The following is a 16,438-nucleotide window of genomic DNA, read 5'->3' on the forward strand; positions in this document are numbered from 1 at the left end:
TGAACGTAGAAAAGAATGTGTGTGACAGTTTAATAGGAACACTTATTAACATTAAAGGCAAAAAAAAGGATGGTGAAACTGCACGTCTGGCTTTGATTGAGATGAATATACGAGAGGAATTGGCATCGTGAGAAGTTGGTAAACATACATACTTGCCTGCAACATGTTACACTTTGTTGAAGAAAGAGAAAATAAGTTTTTGTGAATGTCTTATAGGTGTTAAGGTACCACAAAGCTACTCTTCAAATGTTAAGAGTCTTGTATCTATGAATGATTTGAAACTAATTGGCTTAAAGTCTCATGATTGTCACGTTCTAATGCAACAATTACTACTGGTGGCTATTCGTGGAATCTTTCCAAAAAATGTTAGACATAGAATCACTCGACTATGTTCATTTTTCAATTCGATATGTAATAAAGAGATTGACTCTCAAAAGTTTGATGAACTTGAAGAAGAAATTATTATTATCTTGTGTCAACTAGAGATGTTTTTTCCTCCATAATTTTTTGATATCATGGTACATTTGATTGTTCACCTTATAAGAGAAATCAAATTGTGTGGGCCAGTTTATATGCGATGGATGTATCATGTTTAACGATACATGAAGATTTTGAAGGGATATTTGAAGAATCAATATCGTCCAGAATCTTCCATTATTGAAAGATACATTTCAGAAGAATCTATTGACTTTTGTTCCGAGTACTTGTCAAAAGCCAAATATATAGGAGTTCATGAAAAATGTTGGCATTCTCGTAGACTGATAAGTAAATCTTCAAAAGGTGTACATGTTATAAGCAAATATAGAGAAAAGGTTTTGCAAGTACATTTGTATATCCTGAATAACATTGATGAGGTGTTACCATACTTAGATACACACAAAGACATTGTCAAATATAAGAATCCAAGGCAATAAGAAACATGGGTGTTAATTGAGCATAACAAAACTTTCATGTAATGGTTTAAGCAACATATTATGAATGATCCATCAGCATCTGGAACATTAACATGGCTTGCAAACGGTCTAAAGTTTGATGTTTTATGTTGTTCTGTCTATGAAGTAAATGGTTGTTTATTTTACACAAAGTCTCGAGATGATAAGAGTACAATGCAAAATAGTGGAGTTACTTTGCAGGCAGAGTCCATGCAGTTTTCAACTTCAAAAGATCAAAATCCTGTTGTGGGATCAATGCCTTATTATGATATCATAGTAGAGATTTGGGAAGTTAATTATACCAAGTTTATTGTACTTGTTTTCAAATGCAAGTAGGTTGACAATAAGATCGGTGTCAAAGTTGATGAATCAGGAATGACTTTGGTTGAATTTTGAAAGATAGGTTATCATGACGAACCATTCATAATGGCATATCAAGCTTCCCAAGTTTTCTATATCCAAGATACTACGTCTGAAAACTGATTCATTGTGCTACATGGAAAAAAGCAACATAATGACCCAGAAGATGAAGAACCAAATAATGACATTTGTGAGATTGAATCACTTACAAGAACGATGATCAATAAAGAGTACGAGGATGTTCCTAATGTTGTACATGCAAATCGAAATGATCATGACAAAGGAATATTTATCTTTATGTGCATGTTTTCAGGTTTAGTTTTATAATATATAACTTTTATTATGTTTCATATTCTTAATGTTTATCATATTTGTTTGATAACAGGAACAAGGCTAATGATGAAGTTCCTCGTTCAATAATTGGTAAAGAACCTACTAAATTATAGACAATGTGTGTGAGGATAAATAAAGTTCAAAAAGTGCCATTGACTATCAATGTCAACACTGGTGTCGCTATTGGGCCAAATTCATAGAATTTTAGCAGTTATCTCAGAGTAGTTGCTTGCAAAAGGATCTTTATCTTAACTGATTCTTGGGATCATCGAGCATGAGAGAATATGATTTGGCAAGATATTCTAGTATGTAATTGTTTTTACTTTGTTCAATCTGAAGTTTATTATGAACTAATTGTCCCCAATGTGGAATGTAGATGCATTACGAAATCCCAAATATAGAAACGTTGAGAGCGAAGGTTCTATCTTCAATGAGTGTCAAGTTTCGTTAGTTTAAATCAAAATTGACAACAACTTATATATATAGTGTAAGGAAAGTAGAAAATCCTTACAAAATAGGCATGCCTTGATGAAGAAACTTGGCAGCAGTTTGTGAAGATCCAAGAAATTGAGAAATGGCAGGTGTACTGTGTAGGCCGAGAGGTTAATTGACGGTGTTATATAGACCGAAAGGTCGATCAGAAAGATTAGACAAAAAAACTAAGCCAAAAGATAGAATGAAAGGAAAATAAATAAATAATATTAAATTAATTATTAATTAATTATTGTAGCAAAATTCATGAAATATGATGAAATTAGTAGATCTGTGTTTAATAAATATTAGGTGCAAAAAGAAAAGCCCAAATAGGTTTTGAGCCCAACAAAAGGGCATTATAAATAGATGAGTAGCTCATGAGGTAGGTAGAGTGATATTATCTAATTATTATCAAGAACTGATTCTGATTTTAACATTGAAGCGTTTTGCAAATACACACATCCATCCGTGAGAGGAGACCAAACTGAGAGACCTAACCTAAAGATAAAAAATGATGAGATATAGTTGACTCAACCTAGAAAAGTAAAAACCTATAAACCAAGCCCAAATAACCCATAAGAATAACATACTGAAAACTTGAACCAAGAATCCAAACCGAAATAAAAGACCGAGAAATAAATCAAATGCTTAGAAGTAAGAAGAAAATTGTTTCTAGGCCCTTGCAAGAATAATAGGTTAATATTACTTGTTTTATTTAGATGTTAATAATGTATTATTAACTTTTGAATTTTGATGACAAGATGTTCGGAAGAAAACACAATCTAATTAGGCACATAATGAGACCCCACACTTATTATCCTGTGGTGGTTATAAGAAGTTAGAGTAGAAGTTGGTTGAACAAAAGATTAACGGGAGTCTGACCACATGCTGGTTGTTGCAATATGTTGGTTGCTGTTGTTAGTGCTGCTAACGGGAGTCACGCTGCATAATTGCTTTAGCTAGATTGAGCTTTGAGTGTTGTTGTTGTGTGCTGCTCACGCCCTCTATAGAGGTTGCCCTTAGCAGTTCTGTAGGCATAGGGTTTGGTTATTTTTTAGGCTACCTCTTTACAGTTTGGGTGTTGGCCTTCGTGTAGTCTTGTGATTTTGTATAAGGGTTGGGATACCCTTGAAGTATCCCTCTTTTATTTAATTATTCATTGCTGATAAAAAAAATACAGAACAATGCTTGTGATTGAAACATGTGACTAGAGGTATAAGAAAGACTCAACAAGAGGAGGCAGAGGGTAAGTGATGAAACTCCTTGATCATAAGACGTTTTCTGAAAACAATTTTATGGATTTAAATCAAATCATACAGAACAATGACTGAAATATGTTCTCATTTCTTCATGTTTTACGGAAAAGTTTCTTCCAATGATTTACTTATTCACAATCTTCAAACAAGGAGAAACTCAGTTAGAAAACATAAAAAGAGGAAGACATTGAACCCCAAGAAACTATTTCGCGCGCGTGTTCCTATAATTATCGTGCTTACCCCTCAAGCGCAAGGTTCCAATGCAAAGGAACATTGTTAAGAGTGGTGTGTAATCTGGATTCAGTGCGTGTTGCATCCTTGAAAAAGAGTTGCATGCGCTTCTACATCCACGAGAGAGTGTAGGGAAAGGTTGGTAGTTTTGTTTGTGAATAGAAAAAAAAATGGTTCGTCTTAGGATTTGATTGGGAGGGTTAAGAATAAGGGGGATGGTGGTGAGGAAGGATATGGAGGGGAAGTGGTTTACGGTGGTGGTAAAGGATATGAACGATTTGACTAAGTCTCTCTGCGGGTTCAAGGCAAAGAAAAGATAAGCATATTTTATTATATTTTCTTCTTTTGTATGTAATATTTTTCATGATTAATGTTTATTAAGTTGAGGATGAATATTTGGTTTATTGCTTAATGGTGTCACATGTATTGTAATGATAAAAATAAAAAAATGCGGATACACAGGTGCGGGAGCGCCTGTGTTCCCGCTAGTATTCACAAAAAGTATGCTAATATCCATTATAATATATAAATTAGAACAATACACATTTTACAAGTTAATTTGGTAAGATTCAATTAAACATAAATCTACTTCTATTATTGTATTATAACATATTCTAATATGGTTTGTTAGACCTATTGTGTTATTCATTATTGTAACCCGAGGAAGAAAAAGTTCTGGGAGCCCGTTCTAAGTAAGCTAAAATCCAGGCTTAGTGTGTGGAAAGGGAGATTCCTATCTATGGAAGGAAGACTATGTTTAATCAAATCTGTTTTGGCTACTGTGTCGCTTTACTATTTGTCCCTGTTTAAAGCTCCGGAGGTGGTCTGCAAGAGCATTATCAGTATCCAAAGAAGATTCCTGTGGGGGTGGGGTAAGGAGAAGAGGCCAATCTCTTGGATTAGTTGGAAAGACATATGTAAAACGAGAGAGGAAGTTGGGTCGGGCATTAGAGACATCCGCAAGTTCAATTATGCGTTGCTGGCTAAGTGAAAATGGAGGTGTATCTCTAACGAGAAAGGGAGGTGGAAGGAAGTGTTGAACTCAAAGTATGTCCTGAAACCTCATAATGTTCATACACCCGTGAAATCCCAATCCTGGTGGTGGAGAGACTTGCTGAAAGTATGTAGAGAAGGAGGAAGAGACAGGTGGTTTCAAGAACAAGTAGGATGGAAAATATGTAGTGAAAATAAAGTTAGATTTTGAGAGGATGTATGATGGAGATCAAGATCAAGAAGAAATAGAGGCCGAAGATCAAGGACAAGAAGAGGTAGAGGCCGAAGTTGAAGAAGCTCAAGAAGTCATTAGCTTACCTCATAGGCTTACAAGGAGCAAGTTTAAGGAATTAGGAAGTAGTGGTAGATTGTTTTCTCTTTTTATAGTGTCTTTTGTATAAAAAGTAGAATGTTTAAATACATAATTTTTAGGAAGGTGCTTGGAGGGAAACATTAGATACCTCTTTTGTAAAGCATCTTTAGGCTTTAGTTTAGAATTTTCTAGAAGGTGACTCTTCATAAGTCACTATAGGTGTTAGCTTAGGAGACTCTTAGGTAACTTGTGGTACAAGTTTTGTAACTCATGACCGGCCCTTGCTCCTATAAAAGGAGGGCTTGGGTCCTTCTAAATTCAGAATTGATGTTTGAAGTAACAAAACTCTCCCAAATTGGTGATTGAGTGTAGTGAGAACTTGCCTTCTCCTCTTCCTAGTCTCATCTTGAGAGCCTTGGTTCCCTCAAGTGGCGGCAATTCACACTTATCTTGGAGCTTTCACACTTCAAGTGGCATGTTCATCAACCAAGAACTACAACCACATAAGTCTTCTTTCTTCTCCATCTATTTCTTCCATTTCCATGTCCATTTGAATTCATAAAACATGTCTTAGGCCTTTTCTTGCAATTCTATTCGGTGCTTTGCCTTTTTTTCACTTGTTGTTCGGTTCATCTTCTTCCTTGTTGAGTTTTATTCGGTTCTTCTTCCTTTTCTATTGATTTGTTCGGTTCATTTCAATTTTAAGGCAATTTAATCGGTTCATTTGCATTCTTAAGCATTTTAATCGGTTCAATTGACAAGAAATGGAACTTCCATGTGAGCTTTGGTGTTTGGTGTTTGGTGCAAGTTTTGGTGAGTTCTTGAAACATAAAACATTGATCCATTTCTATAAGAGTGCCTATTCAATCTCCAACTCAAGTTGATTCCATAAAATGTCAAAGAATCATCTATATCTTGCTATTGGAATCATATCAATGTATGGGTTGGAAACTCTAACCTGAAAACCTTGTTCCCAAGATTGTTCTCGCTATCGTTGAATCAAGGCCAGAAGGTGGATGATGTAGGAGTGTGGGACGATTCGGTGTGGAGGTGGACCTTAACCTGGAGGAGAAGTAGATTTGAGTGGAAGACCTTGTTGGTATCTGAGCTCGGTAACCACATTTCTAGGGTCATTGTTAGGAAGGATGTGAAGGATACCCAGGTGTGGAGAAGTGACGAATCTGGGTGTTTCTCGGTGAGATCAGCATATGAGTGTTTAGCCAAGTCTGAGAGGGGCCCCCCCAAAAAGAGGTGTTCAAGTACCTCTGGAAGGTGAAGACGTTCCCTAATGTATTGCTTACAGCCTGGAGGTTGCTGCTGGGCAGAATTCCAACAAGAATGTGTTTGAGCAGGAGAGGGGTGTTGTTGAACTCCACTGTGTGTGCTTTTGTGAGTCCGAGGAGGAGTCATGCCAACACCTTTTCCTGGAATGTAAACACGCATGGCGGGCATGGACTCTGTGTTTTAGATGGATTGGAATTTTGTTCGTCCAACATAATGATATCGCGACCCATTTTGAGAGCTTTTATCTGATACATGGTAGCTGTAAACAAAATTTGGTCTGGAAAGGGGTGTGGACAGCTATAGTTCGATGTTTGTGGGAGCATAGAAATTCAGTTGTGTTCAATGAAGGTGTAGTGGATGAGGAAGAGGTGTTACATTAGGCCCAACTTAAATCGTTTGTTGTGGTTAAAGCATAAGGGACATAACTTCTATTACTCGTTTTCAGATTGGGTGTTGAACCCATGGCCCTGTATCAATAGCTACAAGTAGCTGTTTACAAGCAATACAGGAAGATGGTGGAAGAGTAGGACCCTTTGGCACCTGTAGATAAAGTCCAAGGATGAAGGCTGGATTTGTGAGAGGATGCCCAAATATGTGCTATGAGTTAGGAACAATAAGGAAAAGGGAGGGCAGGGTGTCATAGAGGTTCTTCGTAACCTTCAGTTCATACAACACATTGCTACTCGTTCCGGGTACAAATACTGCTTGTAAGCAGGTTTTTTGTGAAGTGTTTGGGTGTTTTGGTTGGGAGTGATGGAAGTGTTGGGTGCAAGCCATAGACTGGAGGTGTTTGGCTGGGTAGAAGAGGTTGTTGGTGCTGGAGAATACCTGTGAGTTAGAGAGCCAGTTTTTGGTTTAGGAGCAGTCTTAGATGGAGCAACATTAGAATTTTCCTGGTGTGGAGAAAATAGTAGTGGGGTTGGCACGAGCTCGAGCCTTGGTTCAGGTTCTATCTGTTCAAGGTACTTTTACTAAGATAGCAGGCTTCTCTTTGTTCCCATAGGTTCCATTTACTGGAACCCGTACGGTTGTTATTAGGGCCACATGGAGATGGTAAAGAGATTGGGTGTATGAGGAAGGAGTTTAGCCACTAGTGCACGATGGTGGTACATAGTTATGTAGGAAGCACTTGAAGGGTGTTATGTGTAAAGGAAGTGTGGTGGCCATGAAAGTGGATTGACAGCAGGTTCTGGGCGTTATGTAGGCATCTCTTATGCTGTTTATGTTATGTTGGTCCTCCATCATTGCAATGGAAAGGAGGTTGTATTATACTCCTAAAATGTTTGTTGATATGGAGAGGAATATTGCTTGGAACACAGGGCCTTGGATGTGAACGGTCCGGGTCTATATGGTATAAGTTTAGAGTGCTGGAGTTGGTTGTTGATGGTCTTGGAGGAGTTGGAGTTAAATGCAAAAGGCCACCATGATGTCTTATTGTTCCTTTGCCTATTCACTAGTTCCCTCATTGAGTTATGCATATGTTTAATTTCCGTAGTATTTAATTCCTCTGACCTCTCGGCTGTAAAACTTATATGATGAAGTTATGATGGTAAAGGTGTCATCCCAACAAACATGAATTCTGGTCTCTGCAGGTTGTTCTAAGGCATCATTGCTGCGAAACTCTTTGTTCTGGAGTTATATGGTGCGGTGCTTTGATGCGGTAAAGGGGAGCCCTGGTGGCAATGTGGTTAAGCTGTTAGTCTGCAGGGCTGGTGGGTTTGGTGCCTCTTGTGGCTGTTTTTTCTTTAGTATCTTCTTAGGCTATGCCTTTCCTTACCAAATAAGGATGGATGGTGGTAGGATAGTTTTTATGTTGTTATACTTTTGTTTAAACACCCTTGCTGCTGTTTTTGGAGTGGTTATGTTATTGGTTTAGCTGTTAGAAGTTACTGAATGTGTAATTCTATTTAATCTATGAGAGGGGTGTATTAGTTTTGGGTCTGTATACGGTTAGAATATAATGAAGTATCCTTTTTAATTTTATTTATTTATTATTGATAAAAAGAATCTAGTCTTATGAATGTGTAATTCTATTTAATCTATGAGAGGGGTGTATTAGTTTTGGGTCTGTATACGGTTAAAATATAATGAAGTATCCCTTTTAATTTTATTTATTTATTATTGATAAAAAGAATCTAGTCTTATACATACACAAGATGTTACATGATAAAGTGTGTTAGATATTTCATATCAACTAAAAATAAAACTAATTTATAATATATAAGTGAATACAATTTTTAATTTATAAGTTGATTTTGTAAAATTGAAAAATAAATTTATTTAATAATAAAAAAAAGATGGTTTTTGGCATCCTCGTGCATCTCCGGCATCATTATAATCGTGGCAGACATTGGTTTTTGTCTATAAAACCTTTTCTACCACTTACACAATAATTGGTTTTTAGGTTAGGTACTAAATATTCAACTAAAACGATATGTTATATTCGACTTAAACGTGTTACCTAAGAAGCCAATAATTACCCGATCAACATTGTAAACAAATTTAGTAATACTTTTATTCTCGATTTTTTTTTTCATTTTTATACGTAATCTTTTGTGTATGTTACTTTTTTTTAATCTCACACTTAACTTATATGTGGCCATAATTTGAGAATGAATTTTGTGTTAGTATAATTTGGACTATGAGAATATTAGAGGATATTAGCAATAAGACATCATCCCGGATTAATGGTAATATGCAATCATTAAATCGAATCATAATAAAAGATTAGAGTGAGTTGGACAAATAACATAAACTATTCAAATAAAAAACTTCTTAAAATATTATAAATAAATAAATAAAATTTCATTATATGTTATTTATTTATTTATGAAGCATTTATTACCTTACTTTATTTCTTGATATCTTCAATAGGAAAGTGCATTGTCATGGCATGCATCTGGGGTTATGGAAACGTGAAGGAGAGAATTTTAGGCTTTAACTAAAGGGTTATATTGATTTTTTTTATCAAGGTTTCAATAAATATAAAATGGGTTTTAGCAGTGTACCAGGTTCCAATTTTGGGCAACATAAAAAGCAGATCCTTTTTATAAGTGTGCATATTATTAGCTGCATGGTCTTCATTTTTAGAATTTGACAATTAGGAGAGATGATACATTCATTGATTTGATGATTAGTTGTTGCAAACTTGAAAAAAAATTGCAGTACCATCCTAAACCAAAAGAGGAATTAAAGTTGTACATAGCACAACAATTTATAGAATAAAGTGTCACAATGAAACAAATTATATAAGAAAATAATTAAAAAAAGTGGTGCATACTATATACTCAAAATGTGTGGTGGTTTCTCATTCAAAAAGCTGTCACCACCTTCCTCAAAAATTCGAACCATAACAAACAGGTAGATACAACAGCATTTTCCTAAATATTATGGATGAAGAGAGGAAAAATTAAGACCAACTTTTTTTATTTTCCCAAAACCTCTAGAAAGAGAAATCAATATTAAAGATGTCACCACTTTGCATGTTGTTTTCAATCACATTTTCCTGAATTCATTTGTTTACATTGAATTTAGTGGGTATGTCTGCAGAACCTTCATCTACTTCGGTGGCCGTCGCAGATGGACAATCCAAGAGTGCCAAGAAACCCAAATGTAAATTTTTCTTCTTTTCTCTAAATTTTTTTATTTAGATTTTGGAATTTAGGTGAATTTCATTATGAAATGTCCTTGCGTAACAATGAGGCATTTTCTTGTATTTATATTGTTTTAAAATGTAAATTCACAGGGTTTGATCATTATGTAGTTTCAAAATAGAAGTTTTGGTTTGAACAGGTTAAAGGGTGTTTGATAAAATGTTCATTTAGGTTTCCCAAAAATGTTTGATTCCCATCTTCATCCACATGAAATTTTGTACCATCATAGTTGATTGATTGTACTGTCATATAAACAGTGTTCCCTGTTTCATCAAATGATATTATGGTGATTATACATTGAATTGAATTCTATTGATTTCTCTTTCTAGAATGGTATACAAGATCTCTCTCTCTCTCTCTCTTTTATTTTATGTTTTGCAGTTTATGTGTCTTCTGTAACATTTATCTGCCATGTGACTCATGAAATTTTGTATTTGTAATAGATTCTAGATTCTCACAGCAAGAACTTCATGCCTGGCAGCCAATTCTAACACCTAGTTGGGTACAACTTCCTACATAACTCTCTTAGTTTTACAACAGAATCATAGTATACAACTGTGTTTGTCTCAATATTTATCCACTAATTTTTTTCCAGGCCATTTCAATATTTACGGTTATAGGACTAATCTTCATTCCGGTTGGTCTTGCTTCAATGTTTGCATCTGATAGTGTAAGAAATTGTCTCCTTGTGTATAGCATAGTATCAAATAGAATTTTGGTACTCAAATGGAATGTGTGTTGAACTTGGTTTTTTGATACAGGTGGTGGAAGTTCCATTCAGATATGATGAGGAATGTCTTCCACCCGATCGCAAAAATGACGCAGTGGCATATATTAAAGATGATACGGCAAACAAAACTTGCAATAAGAAATTGACAGTCAGTACAATTGCTTATCACCAGTATAGTTGAAAATAAAGTTCTACTTTTTCTTTGAGGAATTCATTTCTCCACTTTTGATATCATATGTAGTTTAGGCAGCAACTTTTGTAAAACAAATTTCTGCAAATTTTCCAGGTTAAGAGTAAAATGAAGGCCCCTGTTTATGTCTATTATCAACTTGATAATTTTTACCAAAACCATCGACGGTAAGCTTAGTGAACCTGTAACTTTTTCCCTTTATTCCTTTACATCATCAATGCTTTTGTTTTGGCTCCCTTTTTAGTAGAATGACCTCTTCAATCGTGTTCTTAAATTTAAATTTAGATCGACCTAACTTAATCTGAAAAGATAGCTTAGCTCTATATTTTCTCTTATGGTTTTTGTGGAATCCTTCATATCAGGATTGAACACATCTATCTTGAGAACTTCTTGGTTTTCACTGACTTTTATTTGTGCTTTCTTTACACTCTCATGTTGTATAAAACTCACTCATATGAGAGAGAAACAATTGATTCTACGATGAATGTTGAAATGGTCCTCCTTACTTGGATTTTGGATGATATTTTCAGATACGTTAAAAGTAGAGATGATAAACAACTAAGGAGTAAAGCATCTGAAAATGATGTTGGCTCGTGTAGTCCCGAAGATTATACACCAAATGACATGGGTCATAAACCAATTGTTCCTTGTGGCCTTATTGCGTGGAGTATGTTTAATGACACGTACAAACTTTCAAGCAACAACAAGGATTTGGTGATTAACAAAAAGGATATAGCATGGAAGAGTGACCAAGATGGGAAATTCGGGTCTGATGTTTATCCAAAGAATTTTCAAGTTGGAGGTTTGATAGGGGGTGCTAGACTTAACGAGAGCATACCTGTAAGCATATTTTTGTATTTATGTTCATCTTTTGTGAGAAAATTACGCTTCTTTCTTTTGGCTTATTCTCAACTTGTTTCCTGATTTCAAATATTAGTATAGGAAACTAAGAAAACAGAATAAAAGTTGTTTTGAATGTTTCTATAACAGATATTTAACAACAGGAAACCAAGGTGGTAATTTTGTAGATTAAAAGGGAAAAAATGAAACAAAAGTACACTGTAATTCTTCTACTTTTTGACATTTTGAGAATTGAATCTTTGTCTTCATGGCATGTACCAGTTGAGTGAACAAGAGGATCTCATAGTTTGGATGCGAACAGCAGCACTACCTACTTTCAGAAAACTATACGGAAAGATTGAGACTGACATAGAAGATAATGAAGAAGTAATGCTTGTAATACAGAACAATTATAATACATACGAGTTTGGAGCCAGAAAGAGCATAGTTCTTTCAACCACAGCTTGGGTAGGTGGAAGAAACCACTTCTTGGGGTTGGCATATATTCTCATTGGTGGGATTTCCCTGTTATTGGCTGTAGGTTTCCTACTTCTATATGTGATGCAACCAAGGTGAGGAAGCACTGCATATTCTCCTCTCCTTTACTTCATATATACTTCTGTTAATTTTATGGGTAAAACATTAACAAAACACACCATGATTTTTTCTTCATAATGGTTTTTTTCTATCAATAAATCATCAATTTACTCTCTAAAGTAACACTCCCTCTTCCAAACAGTTCTTGAACTAATGTAATTATGTAAGTAATCCCTAAACTATTGAATCTTCATGAATTTACTCTCATGTTGATATATTTTACCAAATAGACTAATTTGAAGAATTTTTCAGAGGGATTGTATAGCTTGATTTCTTATACTCAAGGACTTTTATACAGTTTCATTTGTTTAAGAATTAATTTAGAAGAGGGTAGTATTTCAAAAAATAAATTGATAGTTTTGTTTTCTTATTGGTTACATGATTTAAATCTTTCTCAGCATCTGTTTATCTTGAACTGTTTAAGCAAAATTTGGCAATTGAGCCAAATAGATTATTGACATTGCTATGTTGTTGTATATGCAGACCTCTTGGAGATCCATCATTCTTGTCTTGGAACAGAAATCCTGGAATTCTAAGATGATTGGCTTTTACCATTTGAGTTTCATTACTTCTCATATCTCAATAAAAGGATTTGTCACAAGGCTAGGCTTGTATTTTGGAATGAGTTTGTCAACATTTATTCTTCATACTGTCACAGAATTTCCTCACTATTATTATATGGGCCAGATATAAGTATATCATTGTGAGGATTACTCGTACCATATTTGTTTACTGTTTTAAAGTTTTCTCTAAAATTTGTTTCTCTCTTATAATTACATCTTGAGGATTACTTTAGGTTCTGTTTTTTCTTTTCTTTTCTAAAACAGGTATTTAAAAATAGTTTTTAAAAATTCGTAGATGTTGAGTGAAAAATTAATTGCTCAGTAGTGAGAAATTGTTTTAAAAACAGTAAGTGAGACGAAAATCAAATATGCTAATGTTTTATATTTATTTTGGATTAGCATGTAACACGTACTACAAGGAGTTTTATATTAACATTTCAAAATGTTATGTATAGTATCACCTAATTTAAGTCTATATTATAAAAGCTAAGAAAAAGTTGACTTTTTTTAGTGATTTATATCCTGTATTTAACTTTTTCTAATCTCAAAAAGTAGTTCAAAAACATTAAAATTAAAAAATTTATAAATAGAAAATTATTATTTTATGATTTTTTGTTGTCAGAGGAAATTGGACCAAAACGTCAAAATTCAACTCCTAAAGAGTTATACATCTGAAACTTTTATGTCTAAAGCATCTGGTTATATCTCAAATCCTTCCGCTGCTATTTATTATTCTAATATGTAATCTGTAGTTTTTAGTTTCGCTCTCTGTGGGTATGGAATGAAATTCATTAAATATAAAGTGAAATTTAAAAAAAATTTGTGATTTTTAATAAATTTTAATTAAATACAATAGATAATATGAGTTAAATATGTTTTGTCTCTCTTTTATAACTTTTTTTACTTAATTAACAATTTTTTTTTAATTTGTGGGTGGTATTATAATATTATAATATCTATATTAAATATAAATGAGTATGAAATATTTTAATATCTTAATTTATATTTTTAATTAAAAATATGTTTGTCAATTAGTAATTATTTATTTAAATTTTTATTATTATAAATATTTAAAAGATGTAAAATTTAGATTAAAAAAATTAATTTTATAAATTTAAATTAAAAATAAAAATTAATTTTGATATAAAAAAATAGACAAAAAAATATATTTAACCAAGAATATTTTCCTATAACTTATTTCACTTTCAAGTACACTTTTTTTTACAGCTCTCGGGTATAATTTTGTTAGATACAAAACAAGTATACATTCAAGTAAAATTTGCAAAAGAAAATACAAAATAGTTACATTAATGAATAATAGCCTAATGATGTGAAAAACTGGAACATTAGGTGTTCTGTTTCTTCTACTCTTCCCATTCCCATCATTTCACACGTAAATCCCAATTTGGAAACGTAAAATCCTATAAAAACGAATTCTAATTTCTATCCCAATGTGAACTAATTCAACAAAATAACTAGATTGTCAAAAACTATTTTTATAAGTATTAAAGAAGAGAGTTTAAAGTGATGAAAAATAATGATTGTATGCTAAATTAAATTCTAAAAACTATAAAATTAAATTAAATAATCATTTTTATTTTCTTAAAAAAACATTATCTCTCTGAAATTTCAAATTCTTTACTTTTCTGTAACTTACTTTACCTTTAGATTTTCTTGATGATTTTCTTCCTTTTTGTGAACCAAAAAACTAAGAGATAGACGAAAGTATGTCTATTTCAAGTAAATAGATTTTTTCTACAGATAATTTTTTTTGTTCTCTTAGGATTTTAAGTTCTCATCTTTACTGTTTTTACTTGTTTGTATTCTTTAAGTGGTTGTATATATGATCCAATTAGAAAGGACGAATTTCTTCTAGTGAGAATTTGTGTTGAAATGTTTGTTTGATTGTTTGTTAGGTTTAGACTTTTTGGGACTAGACTACAATATTTCCAAACATCCTCAGTTTGTTTTATTTATAGGAGTAGATTCTTTAAAGAGCAACATGTTTTCACCTAAGAGAAGTTAACAATAATTTTGAAATAGGTTATGAGATTAAAGATGAAATTAGTAGGAGGGTTAGATATAAATCGAATTTAAATGTTTCTAGTGTTGAAAAATTGTTGAATTGTAGGTATGGATTAGAAATTAGAATGATTAAATTTTTTTAATTTAAACATGTCCTAGTGAATTATAATGTGTTGGGAATAAAATTGAAATGTTATTTTAAGGTGTGAATTGAATGTTTGTAGTGACAATAAATGTGTATGTGTAGTTTTTAAATTGTTTTAAGTGTGGGATATTGGAGTAAAAAAAATTATTTTTATTTTATTTCCATGTTTTAGATCATTTTGAGAACTTGAGACTAATTAGATCTATATAAGTTTGATTTTTAAGTAGAATTGATATGGAAATAGATTAATGTTTCTGCCAGTTGACTCGATTATCTTCGTACATCTACGACGATCACACGTCCAATTCTCTTTGCCTTTCGTTCGTGCTTTTCTGTGATCAAATACCTAAAATCACAAAGACAAAGGGCGCCCTAGAGGTCGTTTGCACTCTGACGCTCAAGTCAGTACTGGGCTAGGAAACACCAAAACTTAGCTGTAAAAAGCTTTGTGTAATCTGTGTGTGTATTCGCGTAAATAATGCGTACCTTATTAGGTTTGATACTACCCTTTATATACTCTAGGGTTTCCGCTGTTTCTGCTAACCGCAATTACGATTACTGAGGGTGTGCCTTAGCGCCGCTATCACCCACTCTTAGGGTAATCTAGCGCGTAAGGCTCCCTTACTAGAGTGCAACCTCTGATGGGATGACCACCTGGGTACCAACTTGTGCACCTAATCTCTGGGGCAATCCGTTCTGGGAGTGCCCTAGTTGTTCACGTGTCATGCATGCACCTCACCCCTGGAATGTAACCCTAATGGGCCTTAGCTCTTCCAGGGGCTCTTTACTTGTGTTATGCTTGAACGCGTCATTCACACCACATGCATGGACCCCTCGTGATCTAGGCTTCTCCCTACTGATAACTGGTGTATGGTCTGGGATCCACCTCACGTGGCTCAGCTCTACTGTTTGAGTCACCGATGTCCGATATCACATCGCCTTCACTCTGTTATCGAGGACACATTAACACGTTCTGGTGATCGACGTCTGACCACTCTTCGACACCTTGGCTCACGTGCCTTGCGAGACACTGGCGGTCAACGACGTCCGAGGACTGGTCGGTACAAATAAAATGAGGATGTTGAGTTTAAATCATTTGTAACTATTTTTTAGATTGTTTATATATATATATATATATCAAGCAACAATTTAGTCACTAAAGCAATATAGAGGTTGCAAGAATTGAATTTTTATTTAGACACTTTCTCGCTCAAGTGTACAAATGTAGCTCAAATAGTGATTAGAGTTTAAGCAAGAAATAAGTCATATCAATTATCGCTCATCTTGAAAAAATGTCACTTAAGTGTCTAAGAGTCACTTAATTTGTGACTAATCGTTTCAGTGAGAACAAGTTAGTACCAATTATCTATTCTACTAAAGAATATTGCTCAAGTGATATTTTTTTATTAACCTACATCCAATTTCACTACTTAAAATTATCGTTGAAGTATATATATTGTATATTAAAAAATTCAATGATTTATATATTATTTCACTGATTTATTCATTTAAACGAAAT

The 16,438-nt window shown here is 33.7% G+C and overlaps 1 protein-coding gene across 4 annotated transcripts; it reads left to right on the plus strand.

Moving 5' to 3' along the window:
• Positions 1-9,475: 9,475 nt before the first annotated feature.
• LOC137816145 (ALA-interacting subunit 3-like) lies at positions 9,476-12,932 on the plus strand. Of its 4 annotated transcripts, none has more exons than XM_068619230.1 (9): positions 9,476-9,536; positions 9,711-9,788; positions 10,273-10,331; positions 10,425-10,499; positions 10,591-10,707; positions 10,846-10,916; positions 11,280-11,589; positions 11,872-12,161; positions 12,670-12,932. In XM_068619230.1, the coding sequence occupies exons 2-9, from the start codon at positions 9,716-9,718 to the stop codon at positions 12,725-12,727; spliced, it is 1,053 nt and encodes a 350-aa protein (XP_068475331.1). In that variant the 5' UTR covers positions 9,476-9,536; positions 9,711-9,715; the 3' UTR covers positions 12,728-12,932. The 4 variants fall into 4 exon arrangements, with proteins under 4 accessions (XP_068475331.1, XP_068475332.1, XP_068475330.1 ...); XM_068619231.1 differs by having other exon boundaries at positions 9,507-9,536; positions 9,726-9,788; XM_068619229.1 differs by lacking the exon at positions 9,476-9,536 and having other exon boundaries at positions 9,568-9,788.
• The last annotated feature ends 3,506 nt before the right edge of the window (positions 12,933-16,438 follow it).

This window comes from Phaseolus vulgaris, chromosome 1 (genome assembly GCF_000499845.2).
Source record: "Phaseolus vulgaris cultivar G19833 chromosome 1, P. vulgaris v2.0, whole genome shotgun sequence".
NCBI lineage: Eukaryota > Viridiplantae > Streptophyta > Magnoliopsida > Fabales > Fabaceae > Phaseolus > Phaseolus vulgaris.